Source organism: Anopheles merus, unplaced genomic scaffold (assembly GCF_017562075.2).
Source record: "Anopheles merus strain MAF unplaced genomic scaffold, AmerM5.1 LNR4000459, whole genome shotgun sequence".
NCBI lineage: Eukaryota > Metazoa > Arthropoda > Insecta > Diptera > Culicidae > Anopheles > Anopheles merus.
The window spans coordinates 12,491-28,591 of record NW_024428039.1 but is presented as its reverse complement, the minus strand read 5'-3'; the positions used below and the strand labels follow the sequence as shown (position 1 = coordinate 28,591).

The 16,101-nt window shown below is 45.7% G+C and overlaps 1 protein-coding gene across 5 annotated transcripts; it reads right to left on the bottom strand.

The window, feature by feature from the left end:
* Positions 1-54: 54 nt before the first annotated feature.
* LOC121602450 (dedicator of cytokinesis protein 1-like) lies at positions 55-15,592 on the bottom strand. 5 transcript variants are annotated; one of them, XM_041931212.1, is made up of 11 exons: positions 15,565-15,592; positions 10,556-12,779; positions 9,953-10,481; positions 7,783-7,896; positions 5,431-7,314; positions 4,841-5,349; positions 4,652-4,759; positions 4,176-4,283; positions 2,613-2,688; positions 2,308-2,523; positions 55-2,223 (listed from the first exon to the last, which is right to left on the bottom strand). In XM_041931212.1, the coding sequence occupies exons 1-11, from the start codon at positions 15,575-15,577 to the stop codon at positions 1,615-1,617; spliced, it is 6,390 nt and encodes a 2,129-aa protein (XP_041787146.1). In that variant the 5' UTR covers positions 15,578-15,592; the 3' UTR covers positions 55-1,614. The 5 variants fall into 5 exon arrangements, with proteins under 5 accessions (XP_041787146.1, XP_041787147.1, XP_041787148.1 ...); XM_041931213.1 differs by lacking the exon at positions 4,176-4,283; XM_041931214.1 differs by lacking the exon at positions 7,783-7,896.
* Positions 15,593-16,101: the final 509 nt, after the last annotated feature.

The following is a 16,101-nucleotide window of genomic DNA, read 5'->3' as shown; positions in this document are numbered from 1 at the left end:
AGAAAGTTTCTCGTCGTGTTGCGCGTAGAAGGGTACAGAGTAGATCGAAAACTCTTAAAGCAATATTCAACTGTTCCGGACTTTATTACGCCATTTCTACTGATCCTCATCCTAGTTGTGTGTGGCAGCTTGTTTCTTTTATTTTCTCCTATTTTCTCAACCGGCGACATATACTTAGATCCTTAGGGTAAATAATTGCATCGAATATTTGGTCTATAAATAAGATTGCTTTTACATACTCATACTAACACACACACACACACACACACTGACACGCTGACACAGTTGATCATCTGGGTCTAGGCGAGAGAATACCATGCGCAAATTGTCCTAATCATTAACGGGGGCCCGTCTTCAATATGTGCAACTACACAGTTTTTCCAACATATCTGTTTCTAAGTAGTTAGTAACGCGTTATTTTAGTACCACTCATATGCACACCGCTGGTCCAAGGCCAAAAATTGTCCAGAGTATCATGGTTCAGCGCGACGACCTGCGCTTCCTGCTCGTGTTTGCGTCAGAAAATGTTTGGGTAAAAGAATGAACAAAAAACACAAACATATAATTTATCCTTATCTTTCTTTGGTCATTTCGAAACTGTTACCACCTTTACAGCAGAAGGTTACATCGCTAAAGTCAGCAAAACAATCTTCTGTTCATGTTATGGGCTTCTTAAATAACGGTCTCTTTTTTTGTCTTGTACATACATCCTTCGCTACATTACCGGAAGACACACTGAAACTTAAGCGTGAAGCGGAACGTGCCCATCAACAGACGCAATATATTTACACTACACACGTTATTAAACTATAAAACCTCAACAAGCTAAATCAACATCATTAAAAAATATGGCCTTTTCCTTCTCTAATGCGAATGCTTTGTCGAAAACAATCCAAACTAAATACACACACACTAATAGGCAATCATATATAAGTCCGTCACGGTAATGCACATCACTGACCCGATGCTACACTGCTGCAGTTGCTGCACGTTGCTGGTGTTGCGAAGGTCAGTAAACTTTTACCCTAATTTTGAAAGGTATTGTTGTAATGAATTGACTTATGATAAATGTCACTTCTCACCACCAACCTCGTTCTCCGTTGTGCAGTTGTGCACATCCTAACAACCCCCCGCTCCCTCCTCCATCACCACCAACACAAACCGTTGTCAGTCTTTCTCGTCGCTATAAAATTCGGTTCTAAAATTGGCTATCTAAAACAACCCTGTTTTACATTTCCATGTCCTTGTCACAGTGCGCTGTTGAACCACACACACACACACGCTCTCCTTTTAACACCTGTAGGCCAGCCTATATTACCACTCCATTCCGCTCTACCTCCTGGATGTACTATACCAAAGGAAGAAAAGTTATTGCAAATACCGCTCAAGAAGCAAGAGAATACCGCTAGAGCAAGAAGAAGTGCTCTAGTTTCTTTGTACTTAGTATGTTTTTCTTAATTTGTCTGTGTGTGTGTGTCTCTCTCCCTCTCTTTTTGTTGCATCTTTCTAGTTTTTCTCCCATACAATTTGATGTAAATGCAATAACGAAACTATAACGTTATCTCATTAGGCCTTTCAATTCCAATCGCCATTCACGCGTGGAGTTCTGTCCGATCATACCTTACTATTGCGTGCCGGTTTCGGTGGTGGTGTTGGGGGCCGTTTTCGATCATCGTACCCTCCCCCCGGCGTTGGACTACTGCAGCCGGTGATGGTGGAGGAGCTGGATTTGATCACGATTACGCTGTGATTTCTCGTTTCAACCACGTCGTACGAAGCGTTAACCGCCACCACCGTAGTAGTGCCGGCAGCACCCGTTGTACCACCCATCAGTGGTTTAAATGTTATGTAGTGACTTGCATTGCTTGGCTGCTGCTGCTGTATGTTGGCGGCACCTGGCGACGACTGCCGTTGGTCGGCACTCGCCTTACCACTCGGCATCATGCTGTAGTCACCATCGGTTCGTGTTTTCAGCGGCAATGGTGGCGGTACACTATCCTCTTCCGAGGTGGTCGAGCCGTTGGTAATGATTGAATTGCGATTGCTGCTGCTGTCACCGGAACCGATTGAGTTGCTGTCGCCGCCTGCCATGGTGCTGTTGGGAGCCGCACCACCACCCCCCGGCAGTGATCTGCTGCCCATCGTGGGAGTAGCAATGCTTGGCGGTCTCGATAGGCGCTTTTCTTTCTCCACCTCCGAACGTAGCGGTCGTTTTGGATGCAACTAAAACAAAGCAGAAGCAATATTGAGTTTTGGTTTAAACTGGCCAGCAACACTAATCAACCCCTGGTGGTGCACTTTCTTTACCTCCTCGGTTAGTTCAAACACGGGCAACGAGTTGGTTGGTGTTGTTGCCGTTGAAACGGTGGTTGTAGCGGCAGTGGGCGATAGCAGACTGAGCGGACCACCGCCACTGTCCCTGTCGGGTTGGCCGATGCTGGAATTATGCTCGCTTGCCGTCGGTATGGGACTAGTGTAGAATTGACTGTTGGAAACCGACAAACTTAACGACTCTCGATCCATCTTGGGTGTTGGAAAGAGTGGGGGAAAAACACACACACACACATTAATTCCTTGTTACCATGAGTGACAAGACGTTAAGGGTTACATACTTTGCGGCTCGATCGTCGTTTGGTGAGCGTTTTATCCTTTTTCGCCTTCGATCCGGGCGATGTGCCGAGGGACGTTCTGTCGTAATCAACAAAATTAGGATGAAAACCAAAATTAAAACATAATACATAAATGAAAGTAAACGCCAAATAAACACAGGAATACATAATGCACGCGTTTATACACAACAAAAACTCATTATGAGTGAAAGAAAAGAGATCAAACCAATATTCACAACAATACGTAACAAGAAAGAGAGAGAGAGGGAGGAACGGTAGAAACAATTGAAATATAAATGAGAGCGGATAGGAATGGGTATTGGTAATAGAAATCGAAACACACCAAAAACAAAAATGCGTAATGCGATTGATAGGATAGGAACCAAACCGAAAAGAGATGAAATTTAATGCTGAAGAAAGGAAAATATATGCTGCGACATGATTTTCCCGTTCGAGTGCAGTATGTGCGATGATAGGTCGAGTCTGCAAACCGTAGATCATGATCGCGAGATCACGAAGCGAGATAAGCGCGCACCAGAAAGGAAGAAACCAAGGAAGAAAGGATACACATTATTGTTGCTGCTATAGGACACCCAGAAAAGAAAGCTTGATGAAGCGTTGCTGCTAATGCGGTATGATGCGTATGCGCATGGAGAGAGAGAGTGCTCAGTTGTTCTAAGTTTGTCACTGAGCTGGTACAGTTTGCTGTTGTTTGGGCATGATCATATTCATAGTTATCAACAGTAACTGGGTGTTAGTGCGTTCGTGGTGAAGCAAAGATCCTAAAATGGGCCCATCCACCGTGGGTTCAGTCTCGTGAGGTGGAGGAAGGTGTGTACACTAGCGGTGGTCGTGATTTCGCTTTTGTACGCCGTTGTCACTTGACAGCTTCAGGAAGAATGTCTCCCTTGCGACGAAAGGGGGGGACACATAAGTAGAATCGAAATGCACACACAGTCAAACGCACACGAACTCACAGCGAACCGTATTTTCCATAGCACCAGCCGAGTCCTTCTGCCGCCATCGTTCTGAAGCGAATGAATGTCCACGAAATGCAATGCCCCGGGGTAAGTGCGCCTACTAGCGCGTGATGCTCTACACTGGCCTAATTGCGTTATGATCCTATTATTCTTACTAATGTCATCCAAAGTTTTCCACCAGTTAAACATGATGACATGAGTAAAAGACGCGTATCAATGCGCTTCAACCGAAATTGGCTGCACATCGCCACTAAAGATCACCAGAAAGTACCAACAGCGACCTTCACAATTAGAAGATCGCGTACCGTTTTTATGGAGGACAAATTAAATGGTGGAAGAAACACAACGAAGGAATGTAAATAGATAATTCTATCACAAGCGTACTAAACAACACACACACACAGGTATTGTGCCTTTGTAAGAAGTGTTTCAGGTGTACCAATGTTTCTGTACTGAATTGCTTCGACCGATCAGTGTATGCGTGTGCATCCGGTGGCTCAAGAGCAACCAGACTGGTGTGTACTGAATGCGATTGCTGTTTTGGCACAGGTGAAAATACAAGCGAATAATTTGGTATTATACGAACTGTCGCAATTTGGTGCCAATCTTGGATGAAAGGTTGGAAATCAATTTCCCGCCGGACCCATTTGCCGTGAAACTGGACAAACTTATTCGATCGAACTCGAAGAAGTCACTAAAACACATTCCAATTGGTGCAATCGTTTGCGGTAGAGGTTGCATTTGGGTGGGGATTAGAATTTTGCATTCAATCATGCGGTCGTTAAACCAGTACACGATGGTAAAGGGTATAATTTTGGCGGGGTAAAAAGGGAAAGGGAAAAAATGAAACACATTTCAATAAACATACATGTTTTGCGCGGTTTTTTTTTGTCGTTGTTGTTTGTAGGGTGCATACAAATTGACCCTAAGTAATCTTTACATCATTGCCTAGGCTGATGGTTCGCGCTGATGCTGCTGGGTCAATTTGTATCTCCCGATAAATGTAACATTCCAAAAAAGGGGAGAATAAATGTTTGGTGTCTCGAATGGTCTGCTACTTACCTAGCTAAGTTGACCGTGTTAAAGTTGGCCAAGTTGGCGATGGTGTTTTTGAAACCTCCCGAACTAGTCGTCGTTGGTCGACTGTTTTGGTTCTTCGAGATTCCGCTACTACAAAAAGCAATGGCAGAAACAAAACCCGTTAGCTTGTGCTGCACAGTGTAGCTCGCAACACTATGAAGTGGCACTTACTCGGACGATCCAATGCTCGTTTCCGACAAACGACTAGAATCCATGCTCATCTGTGGCTGGTTGGCAGAGATGTGTCGGCGCAGGGTTACCTCCGCGTCACGGTCGATTTTTATATCCGTCATCCGTTTGCCATACTTTGCCTCCACATTCGCTTGAATGGTGGCGAAACATTTCTCGAGCTGATCGTGGAACGGTAGCAAGATAGCAGGAGTTTTCATCTTGTGCAGCAGCAATGCCACCTCGAGCAGTGGAATCTGGGATGCGATCAGATCCTTCAGACGCGCCACAAGACGATCGTCACCCGGGTGGCGGTCAAGATATTCGGGCGTCAGGAATGCTTCCTCGTAGATCGGAAGCCCACCATTGATAGCGGCATCAACCACGCCCTTGATGATGGCGCTTAGCGAGTGCACCGGTATCCGAGGGTCGTTCTGATGCTCCAGTACAAGCTCGCGAATAGCGCGGTTCTTTGCATCGACCGTTTCGATAGCCATCTCGATCGGAGAAATCTGTGGAAGAAAAATGGCAGCAAAATCACCCACTTTTGTACATGAAAGTGTGTTGCAGCGGTACAAGCTGGGACAACTTACCATGATGGTTTCGGTAGATTTCACCGGGAACCATCGTAGAATGCCCGGCAAAGGATCGGTCGTCCGCATGATGGTGCGCTCGTACGAAGTGCCGGCAATATCGTCCCCACTTACGCCACTTTCCCGTATGGGGCGGGAAAACTGAAACTCGCTCACGTTGTTCGATTTGTAGAACTTCACTATATTCGAAGCGATCGTTTGCGTGTTCTTGCCGCCGAAGCGTATGTCCTGACTGACCGGATCAACTTTGACGATTTGAATGAACTGACCCTCGCACTCGCGGATCTCCGGGCCGGGTGTGAGCGTTGTCAGCAGTTCGGCCCGCGGATGTTGACTCAGTATGCGCATGTTGAACGATCCTGCATCCTCGTACTCGTTGCCCCGATACACAAACTCTTTGTTGCGCAAAAACTCCGGAAATCCTGCACCGTAGAAGGTGACGCGGTAGTAGATCGATTCGTACCGCGTCGTACGCAGTATGTTTTCGTAAAACTGCGACATTTTCTTGTACAGTTCGCTCAAACTCAGATAGTCGTACACCTCGTTTTCGTACTGCTGGGCCAGCTCCTTGCACAGATCGATGGCACATTCCCACATCTTGCCCTTGTCGAACAGATCGATCATGCTGCGGTACAGCTGCACCTTCAGGGTGCGGTGCGTGGGGCAGCAATAGTGGCGCTTGGATTTCAGCAACAGCGACAACGGTGTTTCGTCCCAGTTCAGCTCATTGCTGTGCAGCTTCAGCGTGTACGCCGCCTCGGTGAAGTTGTCAAACTCCATGTGCAGCTCGTACAGCTTGTCGACGTAGCGAATGTACATCTCCTTCCGGTTCACGTCTGAGTAGAACTGCAGCAGGCTCACCGTGCACGCCATTCGATTTTCCTTACTCTCATCGTGTATCAGACAGCGGTACTCGAGCAGCTTCTCCATCAGCCGGGTTAGTACCTGCACGCATTGCACACCGTACGTTTGCAGGGTGCTGTGGTTGCTGCACGATTCGTGCATGATCTCGTAAAACAAATCCTTGTACTCCGCATCGCCGTAGCCGCCTTCGATGTAGTGGTCCAGCTTTTCGATGATTTCCTTCTCGAAGTCGTTGAAATTGCCTTTTATGTGGGCCGTGTTTCGCTTCGTATCGCCGTAGCTCTCCATCGCGTACTTCGAGCTGTAATACTCGCACTGCATCATGTCGAAGAAGATGGGTATGGTCGCCCGGCGCAGATCCTCTTCCGGGATCATGCTCATCTCCAGGATCGGTCCAACGAGCCGCGGCACAAACATGATCTTGTGCTCGCCCAGGTTGAACCACATCTTCCGTATCTCGAACACCGTCTCCCGCCGTATGTCTCGATAGGTGCTGCGTATGACCGATTGTTTCGTCTTGCTGAACAGATTCAGCTGCAGGGCCGGCTGCGTAAGGAACGTGATGGAGCACTGGAAGTAGTTCGACCAGACCTGCTTCTCGAACGGGCTGAAAAACTGATCCATTATGATGGCGGCAAAGTGGCGCAAGCTGCCGAGGATCACCATGTTCTGATGCATGATCATGTCCAGCCAGTCGATCGGGAAGACTGGCTTCGAGACCAGCTCCTGGAACACGAGCAGGATCTCGGTGAGAAAGTCTAGCAGATCGTAGCTCGTCAGGAAGCTGCGCACATAGCACTGGTAGTGCGCCTCGGTCATGCTGCGAAAGATCCCGAGCATGATCGCGACCAGGTTACCGACGAGCGGATTGCTACGATCCATCGCGATCGAGCTCTGGATTACGGTTCGCAGCAGAATCAGCATTATGTCCCGGATGTCACTGTCTACCGGGCCGATGTCCTCTTCGCTCTGGAACAGTAGCTCCAACATGTTGTTCATGATATTAACACACTCAGCAACCTATAGAGGCGTGCGGAAGCAACATTCAAGAAAAGCGCAAAGGATGGAAGAAATAAAGTCACGTTAACTGATGATACAGCAAAAGTATAGCAGCAGAAACAGCTTTCTGAAAGACGACCGGATTGAATTTGTGCTACAGCTATACCTTCAATCGAAAATAACAATTGCGCACACTCTGTGTTACACTCTGCAAAAGAAAAACTTTTCACACTCAAACTATCAGGCATCAAAATTAGTGCTTTCTGGTGGTAGCATTGCACACACAGCTTATACTAAAACAATACGATTTAAAGTAAGAAAAGCCCTGTAATGCTCGATCGAGCCCACTGTACCTGATAGTGTGTTTTGGTACTTGCATTGCCCGCGCACACTCGTATAGGTACATTTGAATAGGTAATATGAATTTTGTATGAATTAGATAATAATCATCAAAGAGCAATTAGGAGAAGAAAGTAGAATAAACAATACCTTCGTCTTAGCGGTGGTTTCGCGCGTGTGAAGCTGGGATTTGCTTTCCCCAAGCACTTTTGCTGCTTTGGTAAGATTTTTCTCCTGCTGCCGTATGTCGAACATAAAGTCACCCTGTGTACCGCGCATTGCGTGATAAAAGTGCATCATCACCGCATCACACCACCAGCACACACGAGCACGTATGTATGTTTATATTTATATGTACGTAACCAAATCACATCACCATCATTTTACCATTTGTTCACCATCATCATTGCCATCATCAATTTCATCGTCAACCCGTGTGGAGAGAAGGATCAGTATTGTGTGGTGCAGGACACACAAAGCGGCACAAAGGATTGTTTTTCCGGGGGAGGGGGTTTTTACGTATCGTGTTGTCAGGTGTGTCATTTTTGTGAACATTGTATTGGCCAGAGTAAGCAAGGAGAGGACATTTTTTTTCAAATTTGCGCACACATTCATAAGTTTTCATTTAAAAATTTAATCGAGAACGAGTAAAACGAATGTGAGAATATTATGCAAATATCATGTTTATATCGTTTGTAAAAAAAAAATGAAAAGAATCATAAAAAATAAAACAAACAAAAAAGCGAAACCATTTTTAGAACAAATTATTTACCAAATTGTTCATGTTTGATTGGATTTAACAAAAAAGCAAATAAATAAAGCGCAACCAGCATAATTTTAAGGGCACGAGTTCGTGTTCATATTTTGTTTGTTTTGGGGCACGTTGAATTGATTTCAGTCCAGGAGCATCGTGTTCAAGTGTTGTGGAGTATGTGTGGAGTTTCCAACCACCGGATGGAGAATGAATTGATTTTGGATATTTTTGTTTGTTTGTAGCGGTAGGATGTTTTTTTTTTGTTTTTGGTGATTATTTGTAAATTATGTCCGTTTGGGTTGAGTGTTTTTGTGGGCGACAGCAACGGGGAAAATCGGGATGGGAAAAGGGTACGGGGGAGATGAGTTATTTCGAGGCGTTGGGAATGCAAAAAAGGGTGAGGGAAGGAAAAAAGAAAAAGAAAACACAACTTGTTAAACTTCTCGGTATTATTAATCGACACGTAATTGCTACGAAACAGTAGTTTACCCTAGATACCGAAACTTAACATTCATTCCCGAAACGTTTGACAGGTGGGTGGGTGGATGATGTGTTCAAGATAGGGATGCACCAAATAGGATGATCATTGGTCTATTTGCATGAAGATAGATGGAGAGAGTGATGTTAATACACGAAATGACACAAAGTAAGCTAACCCCTTGATGAAGTGTCTAGTGAGCTTTACATGGCTGTAATGTTACAATTTGATTTAACTAAATAAAAACGGGTGAGTTTTGATGCACGAAATACTAATATACCATTTCAGTGTGGGATCACTAGTGTGAAGATTGTTTCCGGTATACAGAAGGAGAATGATGAATGGATGGATGGAATGGAAAATGGTGAGAGGGATGACAGATAAGGAAAAGTTGTGCTCGGATGCACTCAATATCAGTTGACAACTCGAGGGGCGGTGATGATTGATTGCAGCTTCAGTTTGGTGAAGCCCCTCCTTTTTCGCTTCTCGGTGGTGATTGGTGTTGTGAGATGAAATAAGTAACCAAATCCTTTCGCGCACGTGGGTCAATTGGTGCGGGAAGGAAGGTTAAAGAACTTCGTGCAAGATCAGAGGAAAACTAACGCACACACTAGAAGGACATGTGAAGATGCGGTGATTGTGAAATTCATGCTTCGTTTGATCGTACCAGAAAACGCATACAAAACATGATAACGTACAATACGCAATGCAGTGCACGACAGCACGAACAGCAACCAGTGTACAGGAAGCTATCTCGTCCACAGGATAGCAGCTAAACGCGTACCTGGTGGTGCTGTTGGAACTACCGTTTACACGTAAAATAAGTGCGAGCAGAAGAACAAACGACAGGCAAACATAAAATGGAGCACACATACACACACATAGAGACAGTAAGATAGTGGCAGTGAAAGTTGGTGTCGTAGAAGATGGACAGCACAGCACACACACAGAGCAAACGTACGTACGCAAATCAAACGTATTGCATGCAAAAATGAAAACAAAATAGTCACACAAACTGACACAAAAAACGAGCACAAACAGAGTTTGAAAGAGTTTGCTACCGTTGGGGAGGGCAACGCATTACGTACCTCTTCCTTGCTCTCCAGCTTATCCTTAATCTGCCGACAGAACACGGGCAGCAGAATCGCGCGACATTTGGGCAGCTTGAAAAGCTTCGAATCGACCACATCCTTGATGCATGTCATCTTCGATTGGTTCAGCCGGCCGGTCGGTACGTTCGTAATGATGTCCACGATTTTCTGGCTCAGCTTGACAGGATCGTACACCTGCATCAGGTCGGACGCAATGATGTGCAGATACTTGAGCAGTGCACCCTGCGACTTGAGGAGGTCGTTCTGGTACTTGATCAGCTCGGAGAAGGATTCGAGCAGCTCCTCGAGGTTAGCGACGAACAGCTCCCGGTCCTTGTCCTGGTTCAGATTGGCAAACAGTAGCCGAGAGCGAATGATGAACTTCATGATGTACTGCAGGTACTTTGTGGTGCGATAGAGCGCCTCGTCATTTTCGTTCACCGTGTATATGTTCGCCATGGCACGATCCTTCGAAATGTTGTTTATGGCATTCCGGATGTGCGTTTGTACTACAGTGATAAGTTTTCTGAAAAGAAAAAAAGGAGAAACATTCGCATTACACGAGTGAACTAATGCAACGGACTTACTCGCGATACTTACTCGTAAGCCAAGGTGGCTGAGAAGCTTTCATTGATGTACAGATCGAGCACGGACTGAAAGTGTTGGTACTTCAGATCGTACACGATCTCGATCAGCCGAAGCAGACATTTGAACACCAAATTATCGTACTTGGCTGGGTCGTCATTCGAGACCAGTATGTTGAAGAGAGCGTCCAGAATGTCCTGCAGAAACTTGACCACCTCTTCGCACCGCACATTCATCAGGGCGTTTAGTGATTCTTCCATCTTTTCCTTCCTGGACGACCAGTTCAGCAGCCCCAGAATGTCCACGTTCTGCGTCAGCTTGGTGCTACACAAGTTGGTTTCGATGATGAAGCTGTCTTTCGACGCGAGACTGAAGCCGCTGGTCGATGGTTTGGAGCTCCCGTTCGGCAGTTCCTCCGCCAGCGACGGCAGGCTTAGGTAGTTAAACTGCGTCTCGTCGTCGTACTTTTTGTGATCAATTTTGTACACCAGCAGCGTGTGGCGTTTGTGTTGCAGCGTGGTGCCATCGTCGTTCATCAACCGCACGTAGGATAGGCCGAACGGTTTCTCCGACCGATCCTTTGCCTCGTTCGAGCTGCGGTGCTTGAAGGTGAACCGCAAATGGCACTGCTTGAACTCCTCGATCGGCACGTCGATCTTGAACGTTTCGCCCCACTTTGGTCGATCCTCGTGGTAGTAGATGACGGATTTGTACTCGTTCAGTGCGTTTCCTCCCCCACCGTAGCTGATGACGCCCGGGATGGCGACACCGTGCTTGTTGCAAACGTACGCCGTCACCTCGATGTTTTTGTCACTGCTCTTCGAACCCTTGGAAAACTCGCCGGAAACCAGCGTCAAATATAGATCGTTTCGCACGTCACCGGGAAAGATCACCTCGGGGAAGCCCATTTTGCGAGCGAACGTCACATTGCCCAGCACCAGGTGAGGGTACTCGTCCCGGACCTGCTTGATGTCACCGAACAGTATGTCCACACTGATCCAGATCGCCGCATCGCTCTTTTCGCCCAGGTCTTTGTTAGTGATCAGCTTGCGCAGCGTCGTTTCCAGCGGTTCCTTTTCGCATGGAATGAACGGCATTTTGAGCTGCGTATCGCTTTTGAAATCTTCGGAACGTTTTATGATCGGCTGTAGATCCAATGTTGCCACACCGAACGGTCGGCGCATATGGAACTCATTGCTCGCACTCGACGAATGACACGACCCGATGGAAGGTGTACCGGAGCTGGTTGTGCTGCTTCCTGCTCCAGCCCCGGCCCCTGGCCCAGGCGAGGATGGATTGCTCATCTGCGTTGCTAGATGATTGCGATGCGACTTGTAGCTCCCGCTGCCCGTGGAGTTCGCCATGCTGCTGCGCCGCAGATCCGTATCCTTCCCGTCCATGGCACCGATCCGCACGACGTACGCTACCAGATATATCTTGTTGCGGCTCAAATCATTGCCGGACAGATCCGTGAACAGCACCTTAATGTTGTTGAACTGATCCAGATCGGCGGCCATGCCCTGGCGACTCCACTTCACCACGTAGTTCTCCGTTATAGCTCGCATCTCATCGCCATCGTACAGTGTGAACAGTATCTCCGTGTCCTCACTTAACCGGCACACGAAATTGTGCACCGACAGCAGCAGGTTGTGCGAATGACGATTAACGATATCCAGATTGCGGTTCTTACTGCTGGAAGTGTTTGCCCGCTTGATCCGATCGACCGCGTTCAGATGATGCTCGTACAGCTGGGTGGTGGAGGTGCGCTCTATATCCACGATGTTGCCACCGTCATCTCGTACCACCATGTCCAGATTTAGAATCTTGTTGCCCGTGTCAATTTCGCTCGTGGCCTTTAGTTTGATGTTCTTCATCTCATCCACGGGCAGGTTGCCGGACAGTAGCTGCGACCGCAATCTGATCAGTTCCAGCATTTTGCTCTGAATCAGCTTGAAGGAAGGATGTGTCGATAGGTACAGTCGGCGGTACAGGTACTGCCATTCCTTCAGTACGGTTGTGATTTCCTCAACGATTTCACTGCGCTTTATCACCAGATCACCATCGCGGGAGGTTTTGCTTTCCACCAGGTGGACGTACGCCTTCGGAAAGATGCCAGTTGCACCGGAGCAGCTGTTGCAGCCGTAGTACCAATGGTAGGACTCCTGCTCGATCACTACCGTGTCGCCGACGTCCAGATCGATGTGGTGCTGCTTTTCGAGAGCCGTGTAGTTCGCTTTTGCTGTTGAACGGAGAAAGGAACAAACAGAACTGATTAGTACCGTTGTGCTGGTGGTGCATCCGCAACCAGAAAATAACCATTGCGTTCATCTGTCTCCCCGGGTCGGTGGGGATCGACGGGAATCTATTTGCATCCGGCAATATCATTTTGGATTCGGGTCACGGTGACCTTCGCCGCTTGTTTATTAGCCACATAACATGGTGGGCGAAAAACAAACGAAACTGATGTCTGTACGGGGAGTTAATTCTATGCGCTGGTTGAAAATACTGAAGCATGATGCTAATCCGATTCCACCAATCAGTCTCTGCGTTATTGTGCAGGAGTGTGCAGGAGCTTTTCGCTCATATGTCTCCCCTATTTCCCACGAATAGCACTAGTACTGCAGTGTACCCCAAGTAGATCCGTGCGAATGTTGATTGAACAAGATTCAATTAATTAATGCTTCACAATGGTCAAGAACACAATCAGTGAAAAAAGAGAGTGGAGTTGGAAACAAAGGACGTTATATTATATTGTGGTACGGTATTACTGTGTAACCAGTGCTAATAAATATTACAAAAAATGTAAATCTAATGTAAATCTAAAGTAATCAAAATTATACACAAACATAGACGAGGTATGTCAACGAATACGATGTCTAATATGGAAAAAAAGATACATCATAGATATGCAAATTCCAAAAACAGATATTTTTACATAGTATTATATGTATATGCTACTAAACTAACATGGTGTCATCCAGTTCAAAATTAAACATAGGCTTGTTCAGGGGAACAATTAAATTGTATTCAGGGGAACAATTAAGTAAAAGCAAATTTATGGCGATTATTTGCCAGAACAAAGCAAACTTATTTTACTCCATTACTTCCAGTTTTTGAAGCGAAAGAAAATGATGCAATTCTCGTCGACGATCGTCATGCATATTGAAAATGACGTACAAAGTTAACGGATGGATGGACAAACACAGCCACGCGAGACGGCAGTTGGTTATGGCGAGAGGAAATCGTTAGTTCCCGTGTCGTCATGCATGCACAAGAAGGAGTAGAGGAGCTTGATATGGTTCACTGTAAAACTTTACAGCATTATTTCAACGTAAAGAACATCCGATTGAACCGAACCACTTTGCCCACAATGCTTTTCATTTCATGCTGGGGTTGTTGCATCCTGGTAATGCAATGTACGTTGTACGAGAGATGTACGGTAAAATAAAAGATTCTGGGCAGATTGTATTGATCATACTTCATGAGGTAGTCATTGAATAGAATTTCACCGTCACTGAGGTCGTGGAGAATTGCTCAGGGTTAATAACTTTGACTACTTAATTATTTTTTAACCTGTATTAAAAGCATCTGGTTCTCGATTCAAAACCATTTTCTACATTACATTACGATAATATTTATACTTTTCTTCATTCCTCATTATCAAAACATCAAAAGAGATGGCACGGTGGCAATCACGAGCACCATCAGCAGCAAACGAGTTGTTGCACACCTTGTTGCAAGCGGGAAACGGCAGGAAGTTGGAGCGAAGACATACTTTATGCTAACGAATAGCACCGAGCGCAGTGCAGCAGCATGTCCAATTGCAATTAGTTAAATGGGGCGCTTCAAAAGCGAAAGTGGTCAACGGTCCCGTCCCGACCGAAGGGGAAAGCATAAATGAAGGTGTAGGTTGCGGGGCTGGTACGCTCAATTGAGATGCATCGCGTAGTGCAGCACTAGCTTAAATTGCATCCTATCAGTAGGAAGCGGGAACGGTAGTTGTGAATTTACACAGATTTTTGCACTTCACGAAGGAGGATGCACGGAACGGGATGGACGAACTGATTAGGGTGTGAATTTAGACGGAAGTTGAATTGCTCTAGTAGTCTAGATTGTAATTCGAGTACAACTTAAGCAATCATTCATTTTAAAATATAAATATTACTGCTGAGTGTACTAAAATATAAAGTAATTTTGCAGGAGTATGTATACATTTATTACACCGTAGCGTGTGAAACGCAACGCATGACACTGACATGAATATATCGCATCATAAGTCGACAAAGCAACGTAATGCAACTTTGAATTACATTATGAGATGTAAAATTGTAAGTATTCAGGCTAACCACGTCCCAACCATTGCTCCTGATTCCTGATGAACTGCCTGTTTGATTGACTGTTTGAAAGGAACAAAACATAACGCTTGCACGAAGCGAAGGGAATTCTGTTTACTTTACGGCACACTGCGTTAGCTCGTACCAAGAGCGGAGATATAGGACACAACTATCAAAGTATGTCCATTTTTCTGTCCAATCATGGGCAGGATTAGTTGGTTCGCATGGGAAAATAGCATATCTTCTACGTGGCTATTTCTATCCTTCCGGATTGGTTTTGCTAACCGTGAGGTTATTTTCTATTTATTGTTCTGTGCAATGTTTTCTACACGAGTACATTCGCTATATCCGGGGCAAAAATGAACTCGCCCAACATAAATAAGAATACAAAAGTAAACAAATCACTGCCGGGGAGGAGTACATGAAAACTAACAATTGGAACACACAACATGTACAACAAAATAAATACGAATGTTATTGTTATTTGTAAACAGAGCACACACACTCACACACAAACACATTGTTGACGTGTTAAATCAGGGTAGATGGTAATGAAAAGTTTGACGTAAAAAATAAGGCAAAAAAATAAAAATAAGTCCGCTACACCAATACTCTCATTTTCTGTTTTTTCATATCAAAGAATAACACGAGGAAAATAATTTCTCCCTCCCCGCACACACACACACATACACACACAACACATCGGCCGATAGGTGGTTTTTGCTGCACCACACCCAACAACCACAATGTCCACTCTGCCAGGGCAAAAAGTTATCATGATTATCAACCCTGTAAGATCAACGGTGATATTAAGACACATGGCCTGAAGTGAACGTCATTTTTGACCATCCAATCGAGCGGAATGACGTACGTAACTTTCTCTCTCTCTATCTCTCACTCTGTGGTCAACGCTTTTGGGTCATCAGAAGGCATCATGCCGGCACATGTGACGACGAGGTACTATTTTTACTGTTCCCTTCATGAACAGCGATGCGAGCAACATGCAGGTTATTTATTTACGGTAAGATTTTCCCTACATTTACAGACACTTTTTACGTGTGCTGTTCGCTAGTGTGTTTTAATTTCCTACACATCTGCGTTCAATGACAATGGGAGGGGGTGGGTGCTGGCAGTGTGATTGGTTCATCCGGGATTGTGCCACGCGTAATTGTTATGCTCTCGAATTGTCTCCCACGAGACACCTAGGCGCACACGTTGAAAGATTCG

Bases quoted from the DNA above. Each gene is read 5' to 3' on its own strand.
- LOC121602450 (XM_041931212.1), bottom strand. The intron at 10,482-10,555 runs GTAAGTATCGCG...TTTTCTTTTCAG, and splicing joins TCAGCCACCTTGGCTTACGA to AAAACTTATCACTGTAGTAC. The intron at 2,524-2,612 runs GTATGTAACCCT...CCAACACCCAAG, and splicing joins AACGACGATCGAGCCGCAAA to ATGGATCGAGAGTCGTTAAG.